General features: G+C 41.2%; 1 protein-coding gene across 1 annotated transcript in view; it reads left to right on the forward strand.

Moving 5' to 3' along the window:
* Positions 1-21,115, forward strand: part of ipo11 (importin 11) — a 310,760-nt gene that overhangs the window by 250,791 nt on the left and 38,854 nt on the right. Inside the window, exon 27 of the mRNA XM_048597668.1 lies at positions 448-569. Within this exon, the coding sequence (XP_048453625.1) occupies positions 448-569 (122 nt within the window). The remainder of the gene's footprint in view (positions 1-447; positions 570-21,115) is intronic.

Raw genomic sequence — 21,115 nt, forward strand, 5'->3', positions numbered from 1 at the left:
CACTTTATTTTCTACTTCCAACAGCAGTTTCAAAAGGCTATAGCATATTATTCACCTGGTAGAAATTTGCTACTTTTCCATTCGTACTAAAATCAAAAAGTATTGGTAATGCTATCCTTTTTTGGCAAGGGAACTCAGCTTCTGCCTTCTATTCCAATGTATTCAGTAATATCATTTTGACGGTTTGAGAAATGTTAAATGTTCCATCGTACTTAGAAAGAGACCCATTATAATAGAATTGTCTGGAAGCAATTTTTTTTGGTTTTCATTCCTATTTTGACTTGATCCTCTGGGTGAAGTACGATATTAGTTCTACATTATGTTCATCTTCTCTTTGATCATGTAATTCTGAAATATTTAACTTATAATTTTTTAAAAGCCTTACTGTCTTTCCCCGGTAGTAAGCCATTTACTTGTAAATAAAAATAGACTTGTTTTTCTTTCTAGATGGATCAGATCCTTGGCAATATAATTGAGATGTGGGTTGATCGAATGGATAACATTACACAGCCAGAGAGACGGAAACTTTCTGCATTGGCATTACTTTCACTCTTACCTTCAGAAAACAGGTAAGCAAGTACTCATTGGTGTAACAATTGTATCTACTTATAGTATTCCCTGTCTTGAGTAAGAATAGTGCTTATTTGAGTTTTCAGTTGAACAGTATTGAGGTGATTATTATGGATTATTATCTGTATTATTTACTGTAAACTTCATACTTTGCAATGTTATCGTTCATTTTGCGATTATTTGCCATTTACAATTCAAAACTCCATTTTTGAACAGGACATCTGGAGAAAGTGAGATTCTGAATTTGCAGTATGTGTTGATTTTTGTGGCAATTATCATTTGTACAATCCTTGTTAAGACTTGGTAATTTGGTAATTTAAATCAAGAGGTAAAGTTCAAAGACTTTTACTGCATTCCTCAATTGAATCCGCCTTACTTTTGTCAGCCGCAAATACTCTAAACTACTCGCCCGGAAAGTGTCTCCTTTTAACTCTGAAAAGACTGAAAATAGCTGTCCATTTTGAATCTTCATTCTCGAGAAAAGCTTTTGGCTGGTTCCAGCTCATGATAACCTTTGTCCTTTCCAAGCTCCTAATCCCAGAACTGACTTTTCAGTGGGGTTATCTGGGAGATATGTTGCATGCGCCTAAGCAAAATGGATCTTCCAGACTCCTTAAATTGTCACAAACTCGATCTCTTCAGTCTGAGTGTGAGTTTTTTCCTTCTCTGCCTTCTCCCCCAATTCATCATGGCAAAAAATATACCTATCATTGTCACTGCTTCAGTGTACTAGCTGCCTCTTAGATGGCTGCAGACTGAGAATTTGGGAGTTTCTAGATATCTCAGAAAACTTAGCAGCAATACAATGGCTTTCTCTATGCTTTGCTTTCCCCAAAGCTTTGTATTCAAGTAGAAGTACAAATTAACTATCCTGTGTGCCACAAACTCCATGCTGTGAAAGAAGTCGATAAATACTTCATAAATGGCTAAATTATAAAAACTGAAATTGATAACTTCTCTCTGTGACACTTGGAGATAGCAATCCAGCCACAGTCAACACAACTGCTGTTGTCGATAAATGCAAACATCTTGCCCCATCTCAGCAAGTCTCACAACATTGACTCTTCTTGTTCCTATAGCAATCAAGGTTTGTTGTTGGACAGAAGTCAGAGCCAGTCACATGAGCACTTTGCTGCAGTTATACTTCAAGTTAACGAGACAGTCCCCAAATATCATAAAGTATTAAACAAATACTTTAATGTCAGGTGCTAAAAATGGATGTGATTATTTCACAAAACAAGGACGTATATACCTTTGCATTTAAAAAATAAATGGATTATACTGCTTCTGTTTACCCTTGGTTCATAATGATCTGAAATCTAAGGAGTCATTAGATGATTTCAAAACAGTGACTCAGATTTTGTGTCACCGGCAAAGCAATGGAGCTCGCAGCTGACCTCTGAAGCTGCCAACAAAGGTTTGGTGTTGCTCGTAGCATATATTTTGCTTTTCCTAATGTTGATTTGAACCTAATGCCAAGTCAAAGGAATCTCCAGGCATTTATTAACAGTGATGTTGTCAAGCAGAGTTCTCAAAGTAGTGACCCAGGAAGTAAAGTGCACTGCTTAACCTTCAATTATACATTTTACAGTGACTGGAATAAAGATTGATAAGTGCCTACAATAAACAGAAACATCATAAGCAAACTTGTTTGATATTTCTGTTACTTTAAAGAATGGAGCTTTTCATCATAGGAAAATTTAGCATTACAAACATAAAATTAGTTTTTCTGCGTTATGGAGGTTCTTGAACAGCTTGATGACTTGGTATGCTGTTACAAATCTAGTTACACTTCAATGCAAGGTAATTTTTTAAGGATTTAGAGGGGAAATTTATCAGTTCAGTGATTTCTAATGATTGCCATTCACAGAGGCGTCAGCAGCAGACTCTGTGGAAGAACAGAGAAACACTGACAGTAACTTTTTGAATTTGCAAATGCAGATACATGACATTGCTTTTCATTTCACAAGATAACAATGGCAAGCAGTGCTGCCAATGCTGTCAGAATAATGTTCAAAAAAAGCCTTGCTGTTATTTTTGCAAACAGCACATGCATAGAAGTCACCAGGTGATAGCAGGTCATTTTTTGGATAATTTATCATCAGGTTACAATCATTACCACTCCAGGCTCAATGTTGAGTTCACTGATTCTTACATCAGAACACTGCTTCATTTTGTTGCATGTTTTTATGCCCGTTTGGTTTTTCTTCATTTCTTTCTTCTGTTACTTGGCATTCAGACTGCTGCTATTGAGCCACTCACTCCTTATCTAGACATATCTTTATTCTCCTATTTCATCTATGCTGGGGGTGATTGGCTACTGTGGCTGCATTTGTTTGATTTTAATTAATATTCACAGCTTGTTATACTATTGCTTTCTGTATTTAATGTAATAGAAATAATGTGAAAATACTGTATGAATAGACTGGTTTTTATGATAACATATTATCCTAGTTGACTTCATATTTTGTCACATTCTAGTGAAGTAGTATAATGCCTAACGTTGTAAAGCGAGCTAGAAGCACTGTAGACTGCTGCTGAAAATAAATAGAGCTTGAATCTTCCATATTTATTATTTCATCAATACCTTGACAGCTGATGAGATCACAGAAGTACATGCTTTGATCTTGCCATGACCCATTGGCAGAGATGGTTACATTGTCTGTAATTTGTGGACAATGATGTTGTGTTGCTGAATCTCATAGTTTGATGTTTTTGTAAGTTTGTGATGTGATTTAAACCAGCATTGAAAGAAATACGTGTTGACTGCAGGTTCAACAGCTGATATTTGTTTCTCCTTTTATTCTGTGTACATATTAAAATAAACTTCATTGTTAACTAATCACCATAGATGTTTTTCTTTGCACACTGAATTTTGTGATTGGTGTATGTATAAGTTTGCAGGCATTAGAGAGAGCTTGCAACTTAAGAATTTATTTAACAGGAATTTAAAAGGAAAGCTAAACTCACTAATGATTTTTGGTTTTAACAATTTGGATGAGAAGATAGGAGACATAGTTAGTAAGTTTGCGGATTACACCAAAATCAGTGGTATTGTGGGTAGTGAAAAAGGTTATCTAAGAGTACAATGGGATCTTGAGCAACTGGGTCAGTGGGCCAAAGAATGGCAGATGAGATTTAAATCAGATAAATTCCACTATCCAGTAAAGGTGACCATTGATGATGGCCATAGGAAGTTTGAAAGTTTTCATCTTTATGCTTAATGAAGAAAGAGCAAGATATTAAAAACAGTAAATAGACAAAAAAAAACTATATTACATGTCTTTAAACCAAGGAACTAGAGTTTTTAAAAAATTGAGAGGACAGATATTTTATATTTTGAAATTGCTATCTGATAATGTCACAGGAACATTTATGGAAGAATCCATCATTTTTCCTGATTTCTTGCTATACCAATTAAACTTAGCCCTGCTGAGAACTATGCTAGAGCTTACACTGAAGTAGGTGTAGAATACCTTAATTAAATCTTTGTATTGGTGTTCATTTACCCTGAGTAAGGGAAGAACTACATCGGCATTGTTACTGATGGCATATACTGTAAAAACAGTGACAGTGAGGAGGACTTTAGAGGCAGTCACCACCACCTAAAAGTGAGTGAGATGAGGTCCTGGTGACAGTCACCAGCACATAAGAGTGACAATGAGGAGAACCCACAAACAGTCAACATGGTGTAAAAGAGTGGGAGAGAGGGAACCGACACCAGTGAAAATAGTGTGAGGAGAAAAGGAAAAAATTCTTGAGCGATAACACAAGAATTTTTGAGTTGCTTGATTGGTGAGCAGGTGCTTTAAGAACTGTGCTTCAACTTCAGCACTTTTAAACAAACAAATTTCTAACCTGGCAGAGGGCAAGAACGAACTTATAAGCACAGAAGGAAGCCGATTTGTGAGTAAGGGCAAAGAGTTTCTACTTTCTGCTAATCTCCAGATTTATGTAAATGGTATAAGATTAAGGTGGAAGTAATTAACGTTAGATTAAGAGAGGTAGCTTAAAAGTATGAGGTAAGGTCTGGCAGAACAGCTCAATCAAGAGACATGACAAACCCATATACAGAAAGTGTTACTTGCTAAACGAACTTGAGCTCCAGGTTTCACGTCTGATAGATACACTGAGGTGCATCCTTGAAGCAGAACGCCATGGATAGCACGTTCAGTGAGGTGGTCAATCAGAAAATGGGGACCTGGGGCAGAAATGGAATGGCTGACTGCCAGACAGCCCAAGACAAACAGTCAGGTAGTGCAGGAGACCCCAGAGGTCCTGTTCACTAACCAGATATCTGCTCTAGATATCGGTGAAGGCGATGGAGCCTTGAAAAAGTGCAACGAGAGCCAATCCTGTCCATCATAGGTATGTGTATATTCAAACAAATCTGTGGAACACCAGTGGGATCCCCGATATCAGGACTAATTGCAGAAGCAGTAATACAAAGCTTAGAATGGACGGCGCTCCCCACTATCCAACCCAAACTCTGGGTCCGCTATGTAGATGACACCTTTGTGATTATCAAACGCACAAGACTAGAAGAAACCCACCAACACATAAACAACATCCTCACTGAAATAAAATTCACAAAAAAAAAGAGAACATTAACCAACTGGCCTTCCTAGACGTAACGTAGAATGTAAGAACAAGGGAAGCTCCAGAGTAGCATAAACAGAAAGACCATACATATGTACCAGATACTTAATTACTCCAACACCCCAACACCCATAAATGGAGCTGCATCAAGACATTATTCAAACAAGCCACAATGCACTACATTACATAGGCCAAACTGGAAGAAAACTGACAATAAGGATACATGAACACCAAATAGCCACCAAGAGACACGACCAGTTCTCACTGGTCTAAATACACAGACAAAAAAGGACACGATTTCAACTGGGATAACACATCCATAATAACACAAGCCAGAGACCTGCCAGGGAATTCCTGGAGGCCTGGCTTTCCAACCAGAACTCCACCATCAAACACATTGAATTGGACCCAATATACAAACCACTGAAAAACAAAACCGGAAATGATGCCAACCAACTCAGCAAACTGAGGCATATAAATAACAAACGGGACAGAATACGAACACTTCACCTGAGGCACACTGATGATGTTACCTAGCAGGGTGATGAAACATCTGCTATCAAACACACTTGCTCGGCAAGTAAGTCTACAAACTGATCCCAGCCTATCCAGTGTTCCCTCTGAGCTCAGATCCTCCAGCCCATGCAACATCCTGGTAAATCTCCTCTGTACCTTCTAGGGCAATTGCATCCTTCCTGTAATGTAGTGACCAGGACTGCATTCAGTACTCTAGTTGTAGCCCAACCAGCATTTTGTACAGTTGCAGTAGCTCGTCTTTGCTCTTGTATTTTATGCCTCAGCTGATAAAGGTACATATCCCTTTTGCAGCATTAATATTGTCTCCTTCGGTGATCTGTGGATATACGTACTGAGGTCCTTCTGATCTTCAGTCTTTTCAGCATCCTACCATTTGTAGTGTAATCTCTTGCCTTGTTAGCCCTTCCTGAGTGTATTACCTCGCATGTTTCTGAGTTGAGTTCCATATGCTATTGCTGTGCCCAGCTGACCAGTATGTGGATATCCTCCAGAGATCGTAGGAACTGCAGACGCTGGAGAATCTGAGATAACAAGGTGTGGAGCTGGATGAACACAGCAGGCCGAGCAGGAAGGCTGACGTTTCAGGCCTAGACCCTTCTTTAGAAATGGGGGAGGGGAAGGGGGTTCTGAAATAAATAGGGAGAGAGGGGAGGCGGATAGAAGATGGATAGAGGAGAAGATAGGTGGAGAGGAGACAGACAGGTCAAAGAGGCGGGGATGGAGCCAGTAAAGGTGAGTGTAGGTGGGGAGGTAGGGAGGAGATAGGTCAGTCCAGGGAGGACAGACAGGTCAAGGGGGTTGGGATGAGGCTAGTAGGTAGGAGATGGGGGTGGGGCGTGAGGTGGGAGGAAGGACAAGTTAGGGAGGCGGGGATGTGCTGGGCTGGTATTGGGATGCGGTAGGAGGAGGGGAGATTTTGAAGCTTGTGAAGTCCACATTGATACCATTGGGCTGCAGCGTTCCCAAACGGAATATGAGTTGCTGTTCCTGCAACCTTCGGGTAGCATCGTTGTGGCACTGCAGGAGGCCCAGGATGGACATGTCGTCTGAGGAATGGGAGGGGGAGTTGAAATGGTTCGCGACTGGGAGGTGCAGTTATTTAGTGCGAGCCGAGCGTAGGTGTTCTGCAAACCAGTCCCCAAGCCTCCGCTTGGTTTCCCCGATGTAGAGGAGGCCACAACGGGAACAGTGGATGCAGTATACCACATTAGCAGATGTGCAGGTGAACATCTGCTTGATGTGGAAAGTCTTCTTGGGGCCTGTGATGGAGGTGAGGGTGGGAGGTGTTAGGACCATCTGCAATCTGATCCCACCACCAAAGACATTTTTCCCTCCCCACCCTTATCTGCTTTCCAGAGGGACCTCTCTCTCCGTGACTGTCTTGTCCGTTCCACACACCCCTCCAGCCCCACCACACCCGGCACTTTTCCCTGCAACCGCAGGAAGTGCTACACCTGCCCCTACACCTCCCCCCTCTCTCCCATCCCAGGCCCCAAGAATACTTTCCAACATCAAGCAGATGTTCACCTGCACATCTGCTAATGTGGTATACTGCATCCACTGTTCCCGTTGTGGCCTCCTCTACATCGGGGAAACCAAGCGGAGGCTTGGGGACCGCTTTGCAGAACACCTACGCTCGGTTCGCACTAAACAACTGCACCTCCCAATCGTGAACCATTTCAACTCCCCCTCCTATTCCTCAGACGACATGTCCATCCTGGGCCTCCTGCAGTGCTACAACGATGCTACCCGAAGGTTGCAGGAACAGCAACTCATTCCACTTGGGAACCCTGCAGCCCAATGGTATCATTGTGGACTTCACAAGCTTCAAAATCTCCCCTCCCTCTACCGCATCACAAAACCAGCCCAGCTCGTCCCCGCCTCCCTAACCTGTCCTTCCTCCCACCTATCCCCTCCTCCCACCTCAAGCCCCACCCCCACTTCCTACCTACTAGCCTCATCCCGACCCTTGACCTGTCCGTCCTCCCTGGACTGACCTATCTCCTCCCTAACTCCCCACCTACACTCACCTTTACTGGCTCCATCCCCGCCTCTTTGACCTGTCTGTCTCCTCTCCACCTATCTTCTCCTTTATCCATCTTCTATCCGCCTCCTCCTCTCTCCCTATTTATTTCAGAACCCCGTTCTCCTCCCCCATTTCTGAAGAAGGGTCTAGGCCCGAAACGCCAGCCTTCCTGCTCCTCTGATGCTGCTTGGCCTGCTGTGTTCATCCAGCTCCACACCTTGTTATCTCTGTGGATATCCTCCTGCTGTTTATGGCTCTCCTCACTATTTACCACAAAGTTTTGTCTTTCACAAACTTCTTGATCATGTTCCAAAACCCCCCCCTTGCATTTATGTCCAAATCATGAATGAACCATCACCAAACTCTGCGGAGCCCCACTATCACAGAATTCACGTCCACATCTCCCAGCTGAGCTTTTCCAGCTTTGTTTTTGTTCCTGATTTACAGCATCTGCAGTTCTTTCAGTTTTTATTTACTATTTAACTCACTGCCACATCTCTTCCAGGCATACCCCTGCTGAGCTTTACCAGCAACATTGTTTTTGTTCCTGACTTACAGCATCCGCAGCTCTTTCACTTTTTATTTTGTCACAGAACTCGATTACTTTGCCTTTTCTCTTCAACTTACTAGCTTTCCTCCCTGACATAATTAGTTTATAAAGCTCGCTCTTCATTCAAGATCTTCCCAGTGGTACAGATCCCTCTTATCCTAGGACTGGTACCAGTACCCATGACTAGAAAACCATTTCTTCCAAACCAATTTTTGAGCTATGCATTTAATTCTGATCTTATCACATCATACCCTATGCGAAACCTTTGTGGTTTTACTTTTTGAATTTAGCCCTAGTTGTTTACTTTCCCAAACAGGCTCTTTTCCCTCATCCTAGCTTTGTCTTTGGTACCAGTGTGGACTACAACAACTGCAAATTTGTCTCCAATCTTGAACTGATGCCCTGAACTCTGGGACCAGGTGGTCACCATTGCCTTTGAGACCCATTCTCTCAGCTGCAGAAAAGTATGTCACTGCCTTTAACAAGACTACCCTCTATTGGAATGACTTCCTTTTTACTGCCCTCACTTGAATAGCACTTTTCATCACAGTGCCATAGTCAGTTTGTTCATCACTCTTCAGCCCCTACCTTCATCCACACAAACTGCAAAAACTTTTGAACCTGTTGGACAGTTGTGAGGTTATGAGGCTTTTCCTCCACAGCTACCTTCTTGATCCCCATTTCTGCGTCACTAGTAGCCATCACCTGTAGGTGTAAGGTGTATAACTGCCTCCTGGAACAAAGTATTCTGGTAATTTTCCTCCGTATCCTGACAATCATCAGTGTCTTAAACTCAGACTTCAGCTTATCAATTCTGAGGCTCATTAACTCCTCGTGCTGTGATGCTTATGCAGATTTTTTTTAATTTCATAAGTTGTGGGCATTGCTGGTTGGCACTGGTAAGCATTACGCTGCTGGCATTTATTGCTCCTTCCTAGTTGCTCTGGAGAACGTGGTGATCTGCTACGTTCCTCAACTGCTGCATTCCATTTGTTATAGTTTTACCCACCATTTTGTTAGGGGTCGGGGGGGAAGCAGTTCTAGGATTTTGGCATATAAACACTAAAAGAACAGCTTTTTATTTCCAAGTAAGGATGATGGGTGGCTTGGACAGAAACTTGCAGGTGGTGGTGATCCCATATTTCTTAGATGTTTGTCCTTCTAGATTGTAATGATTGGGAGATGCATTCTAAAGAGCCTTGGTGAATTTTGCAGTGCATTTTGTAGATGGTACAAATTGCTGGTATTGAGTGTTGGCGGTAAAGGGATTAAATGTGTGTGGATGTGGTAGCAATGGAGTGAGCTGCTTTGTCTTGGATGTTGTCAACCTTCTTGAGTATTGCTGGAGCTGCACTCATCCAGGCAACTCGAGTATTCCATTACACTCCTGACTTGTGCCCTGTAAATGGTGGACAGGATTTGGGGAGCTGGGGTGAGTTACTTCCTGCAATATTCCTGGCTTCTGGTCTGTACTTGTAATCACAGTATTTATATGGTAGTCCAATTTAGTTTCTGGTCAGTGGTAACCTCCAGGATGTTGATAATAGATCTAGTGATGGTGGTTGCTGTTAATCACATTGGAACCCATGCATTATAGCTGCGACACAGCAATTGTTATTGACATCCTTATTATGTTTCATTGGTTTAGCTCCATTGTTTTGTTAGGAGATTTTACTGACTGTGTTGGATTTATTGTTTTTGTGTGTTTTTATTCGATGTTTGTTGAAGTTTGTGTGTCTACTCTCATTTGATTCCTGTTAGATATTTGTTCAATTATAATTTGATGTTTGATGAAAATGGATTTTGATAAGACACAACTGGTAAGAAAATGATCATGTTAGAAGGTATAATAACTAAAATGCATGACTGGCACTAGCATATATGATTTACAATATTTTTAGGAACGTTGATAGAGATACTTTAACTTTGTCAGGCTCCTTCACACACAGCAAAGTCCCTGCTATGAAACATTACTAACAGCAAAATATTACATCTTACATCACATAACTGAATCTCACCTTTTGTTTCTGTCTGACCACAATATAACCAAATTTTCAATTCCACAGCCTGAAATCAGAGAAATCTTCAAATGTAATTTTTTCATAATCTCCCTTGTTTCTTCTACAGCAATTTATTTACACCCCAGAAGATTACAACAGATCAAAACAAATGATCCTGTTCAGACCCAGCATCTTATGATGACCAAGTAAGGAGGGCAAATTGGTGGTCCTTCTTTAGACCCTTTTTGGTTGGTCGCAACAAAATTTTTAAAAATTTAACACCCGCCTATACAATTCAGTTAAAATGTTATTAACCAGATCAATATGAAGGAGCCACATTACAAGGTTTTCTTTAGTGAAGGAAACAGGAATTTTATTACCTACTATGGAAAACAAAATAAAAATGCAATATCAAACACCGGTAATAAGCTTATAAGGAAAGGATGAAAAATTCCCCGATTGCATCCCAGAACCAGCCCAGCTCGTCCCCGCCTCCCTAACCTGTCCGTCCTTTCTCCCACCTATCCACTCCTCCCACCTCAAGCCCCACCCTCACCTCCTACCTACCAGCCTCATCCCGCCTCCTTGACCTGTCCATCTTCCCTGGACTGACCAACCCCCATCCTAACTCCCCACCTACTCTCACCTTTACTGGCTCCATCCCCGCCTCTTTCACCTGTCCATCTCCTCTCCACCTATCTGCTCCTGAATCTATCTTCCATCCACCTCCTCCCCTCTGTCTTATTTATTTCAGAATCCACTTCCCCTCCCCCATTTCTGAAGAAGGGTCCAGATCTGAAACGTCAGCTTTCCTGCTCCTCTGATGCTGCTTGGCCTTCTGTGTTCATCCAGCTGTACACCTGGTTATCTCAGATTCTCCAGTATTGGCAGTTCCTACTGTCCAAGAATATCTATGCAGGCAGGAATGAAGAGACAGTTGCAGTTTAAAGTTTTTGGAATTCTTGAGATGTTAGATTTTAGATATGAGCCCAGTTGGTCAATTGGTGCCTATGTTCTGCTGTAGCAGCAGTTTGTAAATTTACCGTGAGTGATGATCATCCCAAATTACCTTTTTTTACAAGACTCTGACTTTTGAGGTTTATGAGAGAGACATTCACAGAGAGAGTCTCCACTTCTTGCGCTCTCATTCATTTTTCCTTGTCTCTGCTTTGCTGCCCTAAGCTGTTGATATTGGCATATTTGTACATAGAACATAGAACATTACAGCGCAGTACAGGCCCTTCGGCCCTCGATGTTGCGCCAACCTGTGAAACCAATCTGAAGCCCATCTAACCTAAACTATTCCATTATCATTACATTCTTGAGTCGACTTATTCCTTCCCAAGTTAGTTAACTGGCAGGCAAACCTTTCGTTTCCCAATATATTAACTTATCATAGACTTGTAAATTAAACCAGATGCAAATTTCTTGAAGCTAAGTTATTTGTCGGGTTTCACTGTCTTTAGATGACATGGTAATATCAATTCAGATAGACTTTGTAATACTCTTACTGGTTGTAAACTAGTGTCAAGTGATTAAGCAGCCATTTTAAGTCAGTATTTATTTTTTAAAGTCACTTTCATCCATTAATATCTCAGATGTCAAATTCAAGCAATGGAAGTTGAACACATTGCTGGAGAAACTTAGCAGGTCTGGCAGCATCTATGGAGAGAGAAACAGAGTTGACCTTTCAAGTTCAGTAGGATTTCAGAGAGTCTGAAGAGTCCATGTTTACCATTATCATAACAATTCAGTGTTACAAAAGGAGTCACAAAATAGTGATCTGGAACAGGATCCTAGTCAATATTGCTCTTTCTTAGCCCATGGATATGGAGGTACTCTTGATTTCCCTGGCTTGGGACTGTGGAGGATGCAGCCTTAAAATAAGGTGCAAACATTTTAGCCTGAGAAGAAGAATATCTTCACTCAGACGGTAACAATCTCTGTAATTTTTATGAGACAGAGACCGGCAGAGGGGATAACACTGAAAAATTGTATTGAAGTAGGTGATCAGTCATGATCTAGAGTGGCAGATTAGTCTCCAAGGTGTAAATGGCCTGCATCCACTCCTATATTCTTGATTTGTTGAATGAAATTAATTCAGCACAGACCACTGAATGAATCTGGCGCTTTTGTGGATTTTAGTTAAGCTTGACATTGTGGTAGCACTGTTACCTGTGAATCAGAAGTGTGAGAATTTGATCCCTAGCTAAGGAACCTGAGCAGATTTAAGCAGACATGTTAGTGCAGTATGTAAGGGAATATTATATTGTTGAAGGCCAGTTATAATTTTATGGGTTTCTATGAGATGCCCCCCTGCCATTCTTCTGAATGTCAATGAATATAATCCTAATTGACTCAACCCCTTCTCATTAGTCAGTCCTGCCACCAAGGAATCAGTCTGTTAAACCTTTACTGTACCCCCTCAATAGGAGTTACATCCCTCCTCGGAGCTTTTTGAAGATTTACGTTCAAGTGCACTGACCTGTGGAACTCAGCCATATTAAAATAACCTCAAGTGTTTCACAATGATTATTTTTTTCTAAGCACAGTCACTATTGACATGTGGATGGATGTGGCAGCCAATCTGCACAAAGAAAGACATCACTCCTTTTTCCATCGTTAGTGTCAGGGCACCTTTAAACTCACTCAAAGTCTCAATCAATGCAAGAATTAGTGGCCTGGATTTCTTATGGTATTTCTGGTGTGGCCGTCTCAGACCACTATTATGATTGAATGAAACTGACTGCAATTTCTACCACTTGTATATCTGTAGTTAAATGTAGAAGTCTAGAAACTGCTACCAGAGATAAACTGCTCCTCCACAGAGAGGCTATTTCAGCCTTCACAGATTAGTTAAAAATAGAATTTGCTCATTTGATTTGAACTTAAACTAATTACCCATTATTTTCACTGTAAGGATGACTGAAATCTTGACCATTAATCAGTAAGGAATAACTGAGGGTTTAAATGATTACCGAGTCGTATTTACTTCACACCCTCTTTAGGCCCAAAATATTAATGTTACAAACATTAATCACTCAGAACAAAACAGCTGGATACATTGCAAGTCGAGTGTCCACTGGCCTTTGTTACTACCTGTGTTTCGGCCATTGGAAGCTTATGCTGTCATTTCCAGTGTCACTGCGTTTTACTTAACTTTTCCAAATAGGTTTTTTATTAAGAAAGAAGTAATGAAATATATGGTATGTAATAATAAGTAAAGGAGGTCAAGCTTATACATAGACATGCAAACACAGAAAACGGGAACAGGAGCAGGCCATTTATCTCTTCAAGCCTGCTCTAACATTCATTATGGTGATGGTTGATCATCCAATTCAATAGCCTATTCCAGATTATCCCCCATATCCTTTGATGTCTTTAGCCTGATGTGTTATATCCAACTCTTTCTTGAAATCATTAAAAGTTTTGGTCTCAACTGCTTTCTGTGGTAACAATATCCAAATGTTTACCATTATCTGCATGAAGAATTTTCTTTATCTCAGTACTAAATGGCCTGCCCTGTAAGCTTAGATTATGAATTCTTGTTCTTGTCTCCCCTGCCACCGGGAACATCATTTCTGCACCTGCCCGATAAGGGAATATCAGTGATCCTGTGTGATTTTAATCTGCACGTAGATTGTGCAAATCAAATTAGTCACAATGCCATAAAAGCAGAATTCCTGAAGTGTATACAGGATGGTTTTCTTGACCAGTATGTGGAGCACCAAATAGACAGCAGACCATCTTAGACTGGGTGCTGCGTAATGAGAAGAGAATCATTGCCAATCTGTGCGAGACCCCTTGGGGAAGAGCGACCATACATGATAGAATTTTTTATCAGAATGGAGAGTGAGGTTGTTAATTCAGAGACTAGGGTGCTGACTTTTTAATAAAGGAAAATACGAGGATATGAGGCATGGTCTTGATAGATTGGGGAGAGTTACTTAAAGGGATGACAGTGGATAGGCAATGACGTGCATTCAGGGAACGCATGGGGGAACTGCAACAACTGTGTTTATTCCTGTCTGTCACAAAAGCAAAATGGGTAAGAGGGCCAATCCATGGCTTTCAAAGGGAATAAGAGATAGCATCTCTTCCAAGGAAGAAGCTTTCAGATTGGCCAAGAAAAATAATAAATCTGAGGATTGGGAGCGGTTTAGAATTCAGCAAAGAAGGACCAAGGGATTGATTAAGAAGGGGAAAGTAGAGTACAAAAGTAAACTTGCAGGGAAGACAAAGACTGATGCTGAGACTTTCTATAGGTACGTGAAGAGAAAGAGATTGGTAAAGACAAATGTAGGTCCCCTACAGACAAAAATGGGGTAATGTATAATAGGGGACAAAGAAATGGCTGAGGAACTGAATACATACTTTGGTCCTGTCTTCACAAAAGAGGACACAAATCAGACACCAGAATTGTTGGAGGATGCAAGATTTAGTGAGAGGGAAGAACTGAGGGAGATCAATATTAGTAAAGAGATGGTGCTGGGAAAATTGTTGGGATTGAAGGCCGATAAATACCCAGGGCCTGATAATCTACATCCCAGAGTATTTAAGGAAGTAGCTCTGGAAATACTGGATGCATTGGTGGTCATCTGTCAGGATTCTGTCGACTCTGGAACAGTCCCTACCGATTGGAGGGTGGCTAATGTCACTCCAATATTCAAAAAGGGAGGTAGGGAGAAAACAGGCAATTATAGACTGGTGAGCCTAATTTGTCAAGGATTTTACAGTAGAGAATTTAGAAAGCAGTGGCAGGATCAGAGTCAGCATGGATTTATGAAGGGGAAATCATGCTTGACAAATCTGTTGGAATTCTATGAAGATGTAACTAGTAGAGTTGACAAGGGAAAGCCAGTCAACGTAGTATATTTGGACTTTCAGAAAGCATTTGACAAAGTCCCACATAAGAAATTAATGTGCAAGATTAAAGTGCATGGGACTGGGGGAAGCGTATTATTGAGATGGATAGGAAACTGCTTGGCAGAGAGGAAACAGAGTAGGAATTAATGGGTCCTTTTCAAATTGGCAGGCAGTAACTAATGGGGTGTCACAGGGATCAGTGCTGGGACCCCAGCTATTCACAATATATATTAATGATTTGGATGAGGGAACAAAATGTAACATCTCCAAGTTTGCAGGTGATATCAAGTTGAGTGAGAGGGTGAACTGTGACGAGAATGCAGAGAACCTTCAACCTATTCTCGACAGGTCGGGTAAGTGGGCAAATCAATGGCAGATGCAATATAATTTAGATAAATGTGAAGTTATTCACTTCGGAAGCAAAAACAAGAAGGCAGGTTACTACCTGAATGGCTGTAAATTGGGAGAGGGGAGTATGCAGCAGGACCTGGATGTTCCTGTGCACCAGTCACTGAAGGTAAGCATGCAGGTACAGCAAGCGGCAAAGAAGGCAAATGGAATGTTGGCCTTCATTGCGAGAGGTTTTGAGTACAGGAGTAGTGATGTGTTTTTGCAGTTATACAGGGCCTTGGTGAGGCCGCACCTAGAATATTGTGTACAGTTTTAGTCTCCTTTTCTGAGGAAGGATGCTCTTGCTCTCGAGGGAATACAGCGAAGGTTTACCAGGCTGATTCCAGGAATGGTGATTCTGACGTATGAAGAGAGATTGACTAGGTTGGGATTGTTTTCACTAGTTCAGGTGAATGAGGGGGGGATCTCAGAGACTTATAAAATTCTAACAGGACTGAACAGGGTAGATGCAGGGAGGATGTTCCCGATGGTGGGTGCATCCACAGCCAGAGGTCACAGTATGAGGATTTGGGGTAGACGATTTAGGACGGAGATGTGAAGACATTTCTTCCCCAAAGAGTGGTGAGCCTGTGGAATTCATTACCAGAGGACGTAGTTGATACCAAAACTTTGAATGTATTGAAGAGGCGACTAGATACAGCACTTGAGGCGAATGGGATCAAAGGTTATGGGGAGAAAGCAACATTAGGCTATTGAATTAGACAATCAACCATGATCATGAAGAATGGCAGACCAGGCCCGAAGGGCCAAATGGCCTCCTCTTGCTTCTATCTTCTATGTTTGTATTGGTGAGCCTGTATTTCACTTTCATTGACTGTCCAGTCATAAATGCATTGATGTTATGCACTTAATGAATCAGCATATAAGAAGCATCTTTTGTGCCAACTGTAAGGGATTCTTAACTACTGAGAGCAGTCTTGGAATTGCAAATTGTAGCTGCTGCTCAAGTCCTCGAAATTTATACACTAAGTTCTGAATCATGCTTCAGTATAAATCATAATAGAACACATCTGTAGCCTGTATGATTGGCATGTTAATTACTAGTATGGTCATAAGCATACGTTAATATGAAAACATAGCACGTAGTGTCCAGAATACCTACTAATTATCAAGAACTTGACATTTGAGATGATAAGCTTTAAGTTAATTTTGGAATATAATTGTTAAAATTCATCCAACTGTTGGATTTTTACTCCTTTTATTCAATTTAGCAAACTCTCAGCTTCAGTTGGAATTTGAGCTTTGATTGATATGTGCTCTTTTTATCAGTTCAATAATGTCAAACATTGACCTTTTGCCAAGGTGTACCATCTGGTGCTTACATGAAAATATCTGCTTTTTTGGAATAAAACAGCAACTCAATCAACAAAACCTACATGATAATTTCTTTAACCTAGCTCTAGCACCTGTTACATTAAATTAAAGAATGAGAAATTTTTATTCTAGTCACTTAAATAATGATAATTATGTTAGTGAAATCTCTTAGGAATCAACAACCAAATGTCACCATTCTTAAATAAAAAGACATGGTTGACTGTTTACCTGTTCGGTGAAAATACTCTACAATCATCACTGGTGAAAGGAAGATACAAATTCATGTGTGCTTTTAGGTATAATGTGATAGCAATTCACCTAGTTAGTACATTGCAACTTAACTTGAAAAGCATAACTGCTTTTTCCTACACTAAAGAAAATATTCTGTAAAGCAACACATTAAATGTTCCAAGACAAAGCAATCTCCACCTTCTTGGAACAAAATTGAGACAAACATTCTTTGTCACCTGTCAGCATTGCCCACTCCGTTAGCGCAAAGAAATGTACACAGGTGGAAACTGATTAGTTAACATGCAATAATACATTCTCTACAAACCGGAATTAAACAAACACTTCAAGCTAAAGTAATCTTAGATTCAGACAGAATTAAAACTCTTTTGTTTCATTGCAGAGATTTTACATCTGAGTTAATTCAGCCATAGAACTCCATTTCAAGTTTAGTATAAAATTTTCTTTTGTTTAGCCAAGTAAAATAAAGGAAAAATTCCACTGATAGAGTTGGTCTTGAATGTTCTAGCTAGTTATTTTTTAATCTTGCCATTGCAGATTGATTTAGCTGAGATTGGACTAGTTTTATCCTGATATGGTTCCAGGTTTGTTAACTTCAGCTCTGATTTTCTTATAACTTTGTAGCAACTGTTTACATTTGGGTGGTTGACTAGATCACTTCACAGAAGGCGTTAAGATTCAAGCACTTAGTATGGGTGGGATGACGATAGAGAGAGTTACGTGCATGTAACACTGGTTAATTATTGATCGGCTCTCTTCCCATTTTGTATTAGTGAACTGCTGGTCTTGTTGCAGCAATCTAGAGGTTTAAACTATTGTTTTTGGTGCGAGTGCAAAAATCATTAGATTTAATGAATAGCTCCAATAAGAGACAATCTTAACGCTGTCCTTTGACATTCAATGGTGTTATCATCACTGAATTCCCCACTTCCACGACCAACAACCTGGGGTCAGTTACCATTGACCAGAGCTGAAGTGGACTTGCTACATAAATATTTACTACTGCTATGAGAGCAGGTCAGAGGCTAGGAATCCTGCAGCTAGTAAGTCACCTCCTGACTCCCCAGATCCTGTCCACCATCTACAAGGCCCAAGTAATCAGCTTGAAAGAATAATCCTCCTTGCCTGGATGATTCCAGCTCCAACAACACTCAAGAAGCTTCACACTGTCCGGGACAAAGCAGCTCACTTGATTGGCACCACATCCACAAATATTCATTCCTTCTATTACCAACACTCCGTAGCAGCAGTGTGTACTGTCTTGAAGATGCATTGCAGCAATTCATCAAAGCTCCATTGGACAGCTTGTTCCAAATCAATAACTGTTACTTTCTAGAAGGAAAAGAACAGCAGATAAATGGGAATGCCACCACCTGCAAGTTCCTCTCCAATTTACAATCCTGACCTGGAACAACATCACTGTTCCTTCAGTGTTGTTGAGTCAGTATCCTGGAATTCCCTCCCTAACAATATTGTGGGTCTACTAAAACTAAATGGATTGCAACCGTTCAGGAGCGCAGCTCACTGCCACCTTCTCAGGGCAACTAGCAATTAGCAATATGTGCTCGTAATGCTGGCACTACACCAGCTAGTGAAACCTACGTACCCTGGATGAATAAACCACAAGAAAAGTCCCTCCCAAAAAAAACACATGAACCTCTGAGATACCATTTCCATTGCAATGATGTGGACCTTTTCTTGACTATTTTTCTTAAATTGTGAATGCATATGTTTAATTTCCCTTTCCTGGGGATAATCCTAGGAATCCTCTTACTTCGGTATCATTTAGTTTATATGTCACTTAACTTTTGTATTGGTCACACATTCTACCTGGGCTCCTATTTCAATGCTTCCAAAATCATCTCATTTGCAACAAAAGTGTACCGAGTTCCCTGATCAGCGGTGATCATGTTGAATGGCAGAACAGGCTTGAGGAGCTGAATGACTTACGCCTGCTTCTATTTCCTATATTTCCATGGTCTTAATTGATTGAGTTTTGGTTTACAGTGCTGACATTTTTCACTTTGCTTCCTCTGACAAGATTCAGTTATGAAATTCTTCTTTATTTTGGTCATGCATCTGATTTTATTGTTTCTTAAGTATTGTCAATGAAATCTTAGACATTTAGAGTCATAGAGCTGTACAGAATGGAAACAGGCCCTTCAGTCCAATTTGTCCATGCTGACCAGGAAAACTAAATTAATCTAGTCCCATTTGCCAGCATTTGGCCCATATCCCTCCAAACCCTTCCTATCCATATACCCATCTAGATGCCTTTTACATGTTGTAATTGTAACAGCTTCCACCACTTTCTCTGGCAGCTCATTCCATGCACGCACCTTAGGTCCCTTTTAAATCTTTCCCCTCTCACCTTAAATCTATGCCTCCTAGTTCTGGACTCCCCCCATCCTGGGGAAAACATATTGTCTATTCACCCTATCCATGCCCTTCATGATTTTATAAACTTCCATAAGGTCAACCCTTAGCCTCTGATGCTCCAGGAAAAATAGCCCCAGACCATGCAGCCTCTCCCTATAGCTCAAACCCTCCAATCCTGGCAACATCCTTTTAAATCTTTTCTGAAATCTTTCAAGTTTCACAACACCTTCTTTTAGCAGGGAGACCAGAATTGAACACGTATTTCAAAAGTGGCCTAACCAAGTCCTGTACAGCTACAACATGACCTCCCAACACCTATACGCAATAAAGGTAAGCTTACCAAACACCACCTTCACCATCTTGTCCAGCTGTGACTCCACTTTCAAGGAACAATGAACCTGCACTCCAAGGTCTCTTTGTTCAACAACACTCCACAAGACCTTACCATTAAGTGTATAAGTGTTGCCCTGTTTTGCCTTTCCAAAGCGCAGCACCTCGCATTTATCTAAATTAAACTCCATCTGCCACTCCTCGGCAGATTGGCCCATCTGATCAAGATCCCGTTGTGCTCTGAGGTAACAAAGAAAATTACAGTGCAGGAACTGGCCCTTGGCCCTCCAAGCCTGCACCAACATGCTGCCCGTTACAACTAAAACCCCGTACTCTTCGGGGGACCATATCCCTCTATTCCCATCCTATTCATGTGTTTGTCAAGATGCTATTTAAAAGTCACTATTGTATATGCTTCCTCCACCTCCCCCCGGCAACGAGTTCCAGGCACCCACCACCCTCTGTAGAAAGAAAACTTGCCTCGTACATCACCTTTAAACCTTGCCCCTCGCACTTAAACCTATGCACCCTAGTAACTGACTCTTCCATCCTAGGTAAAAGCTTCTGACTGTCCACTCTGTCCATGCCCTTCATTATCTCGTAGACTTCTATCAGGTTGCCCCTCAACCAGTGAGAGCAACCCAAGTTTCTCCAACCTCTCCTCATAGCTAATGCCCTCCATACCAGGTAACATCCTGGTAAATCTTTTCTGTACCCTCTCCAAAGCCACCACGTCCTTCTGGTAGTGTGGCGACCAGAATTGAACACAGTATTCCAAATGCGACCTAACTAAGGTTCTATAAAGCTGCAACATTACCTGCCAGTTTTTAAACTCAGTGCCCTGGCCGATGAAGGCAAGCATGCCATATGCTTTGTTGACTACCTTCGCCACCTGTGTTGCCACTTTCAGTGACCTGTGTACCTGTACACCCAGATCCCTCTGCCTATAAGTACTCTCAAGGGTTCTGCCATTTACTGTACATTTTCCATCTGGATTAGGCCTTCCAAAATGCATTACCTCACATTTTTCTGTCTGCCAACTCTGCTCAAGCCACCAACCGATCAATATCCTGCTGCATCCTTTGACAGTCCTCATTGCTATCTGCAATTCCGCCAACCTTTGTGTCATCAGCAAACTTACTACTCAGATCACTTACATTTTCCTCCATATCATTTATATCTTTTACAAGTAACAAAGGGCTCAACACTGATCCCTGAGGAGCGCCACTAGTCACAGCCCTCTATTAAGAAACGGACCCTTCCACTGCTATCTTCTGTCTTCGA

Source organism: Rhincodon typus, chromosome 1 (genome assembly GCF_021869965.1).
Source record: "Rhincodon typus isolate 14 chromosome 1, sRhiTyp1.1, whole genome shotgun sequence".
NCBI classification, from domain to species: domain Eukaryota; kingdom Metazoa; phylum Chordata; class Chondrichthyes; order Orectolobiformes; family Rhincodontidae; genus Rhincodon; species Rhincodon typus.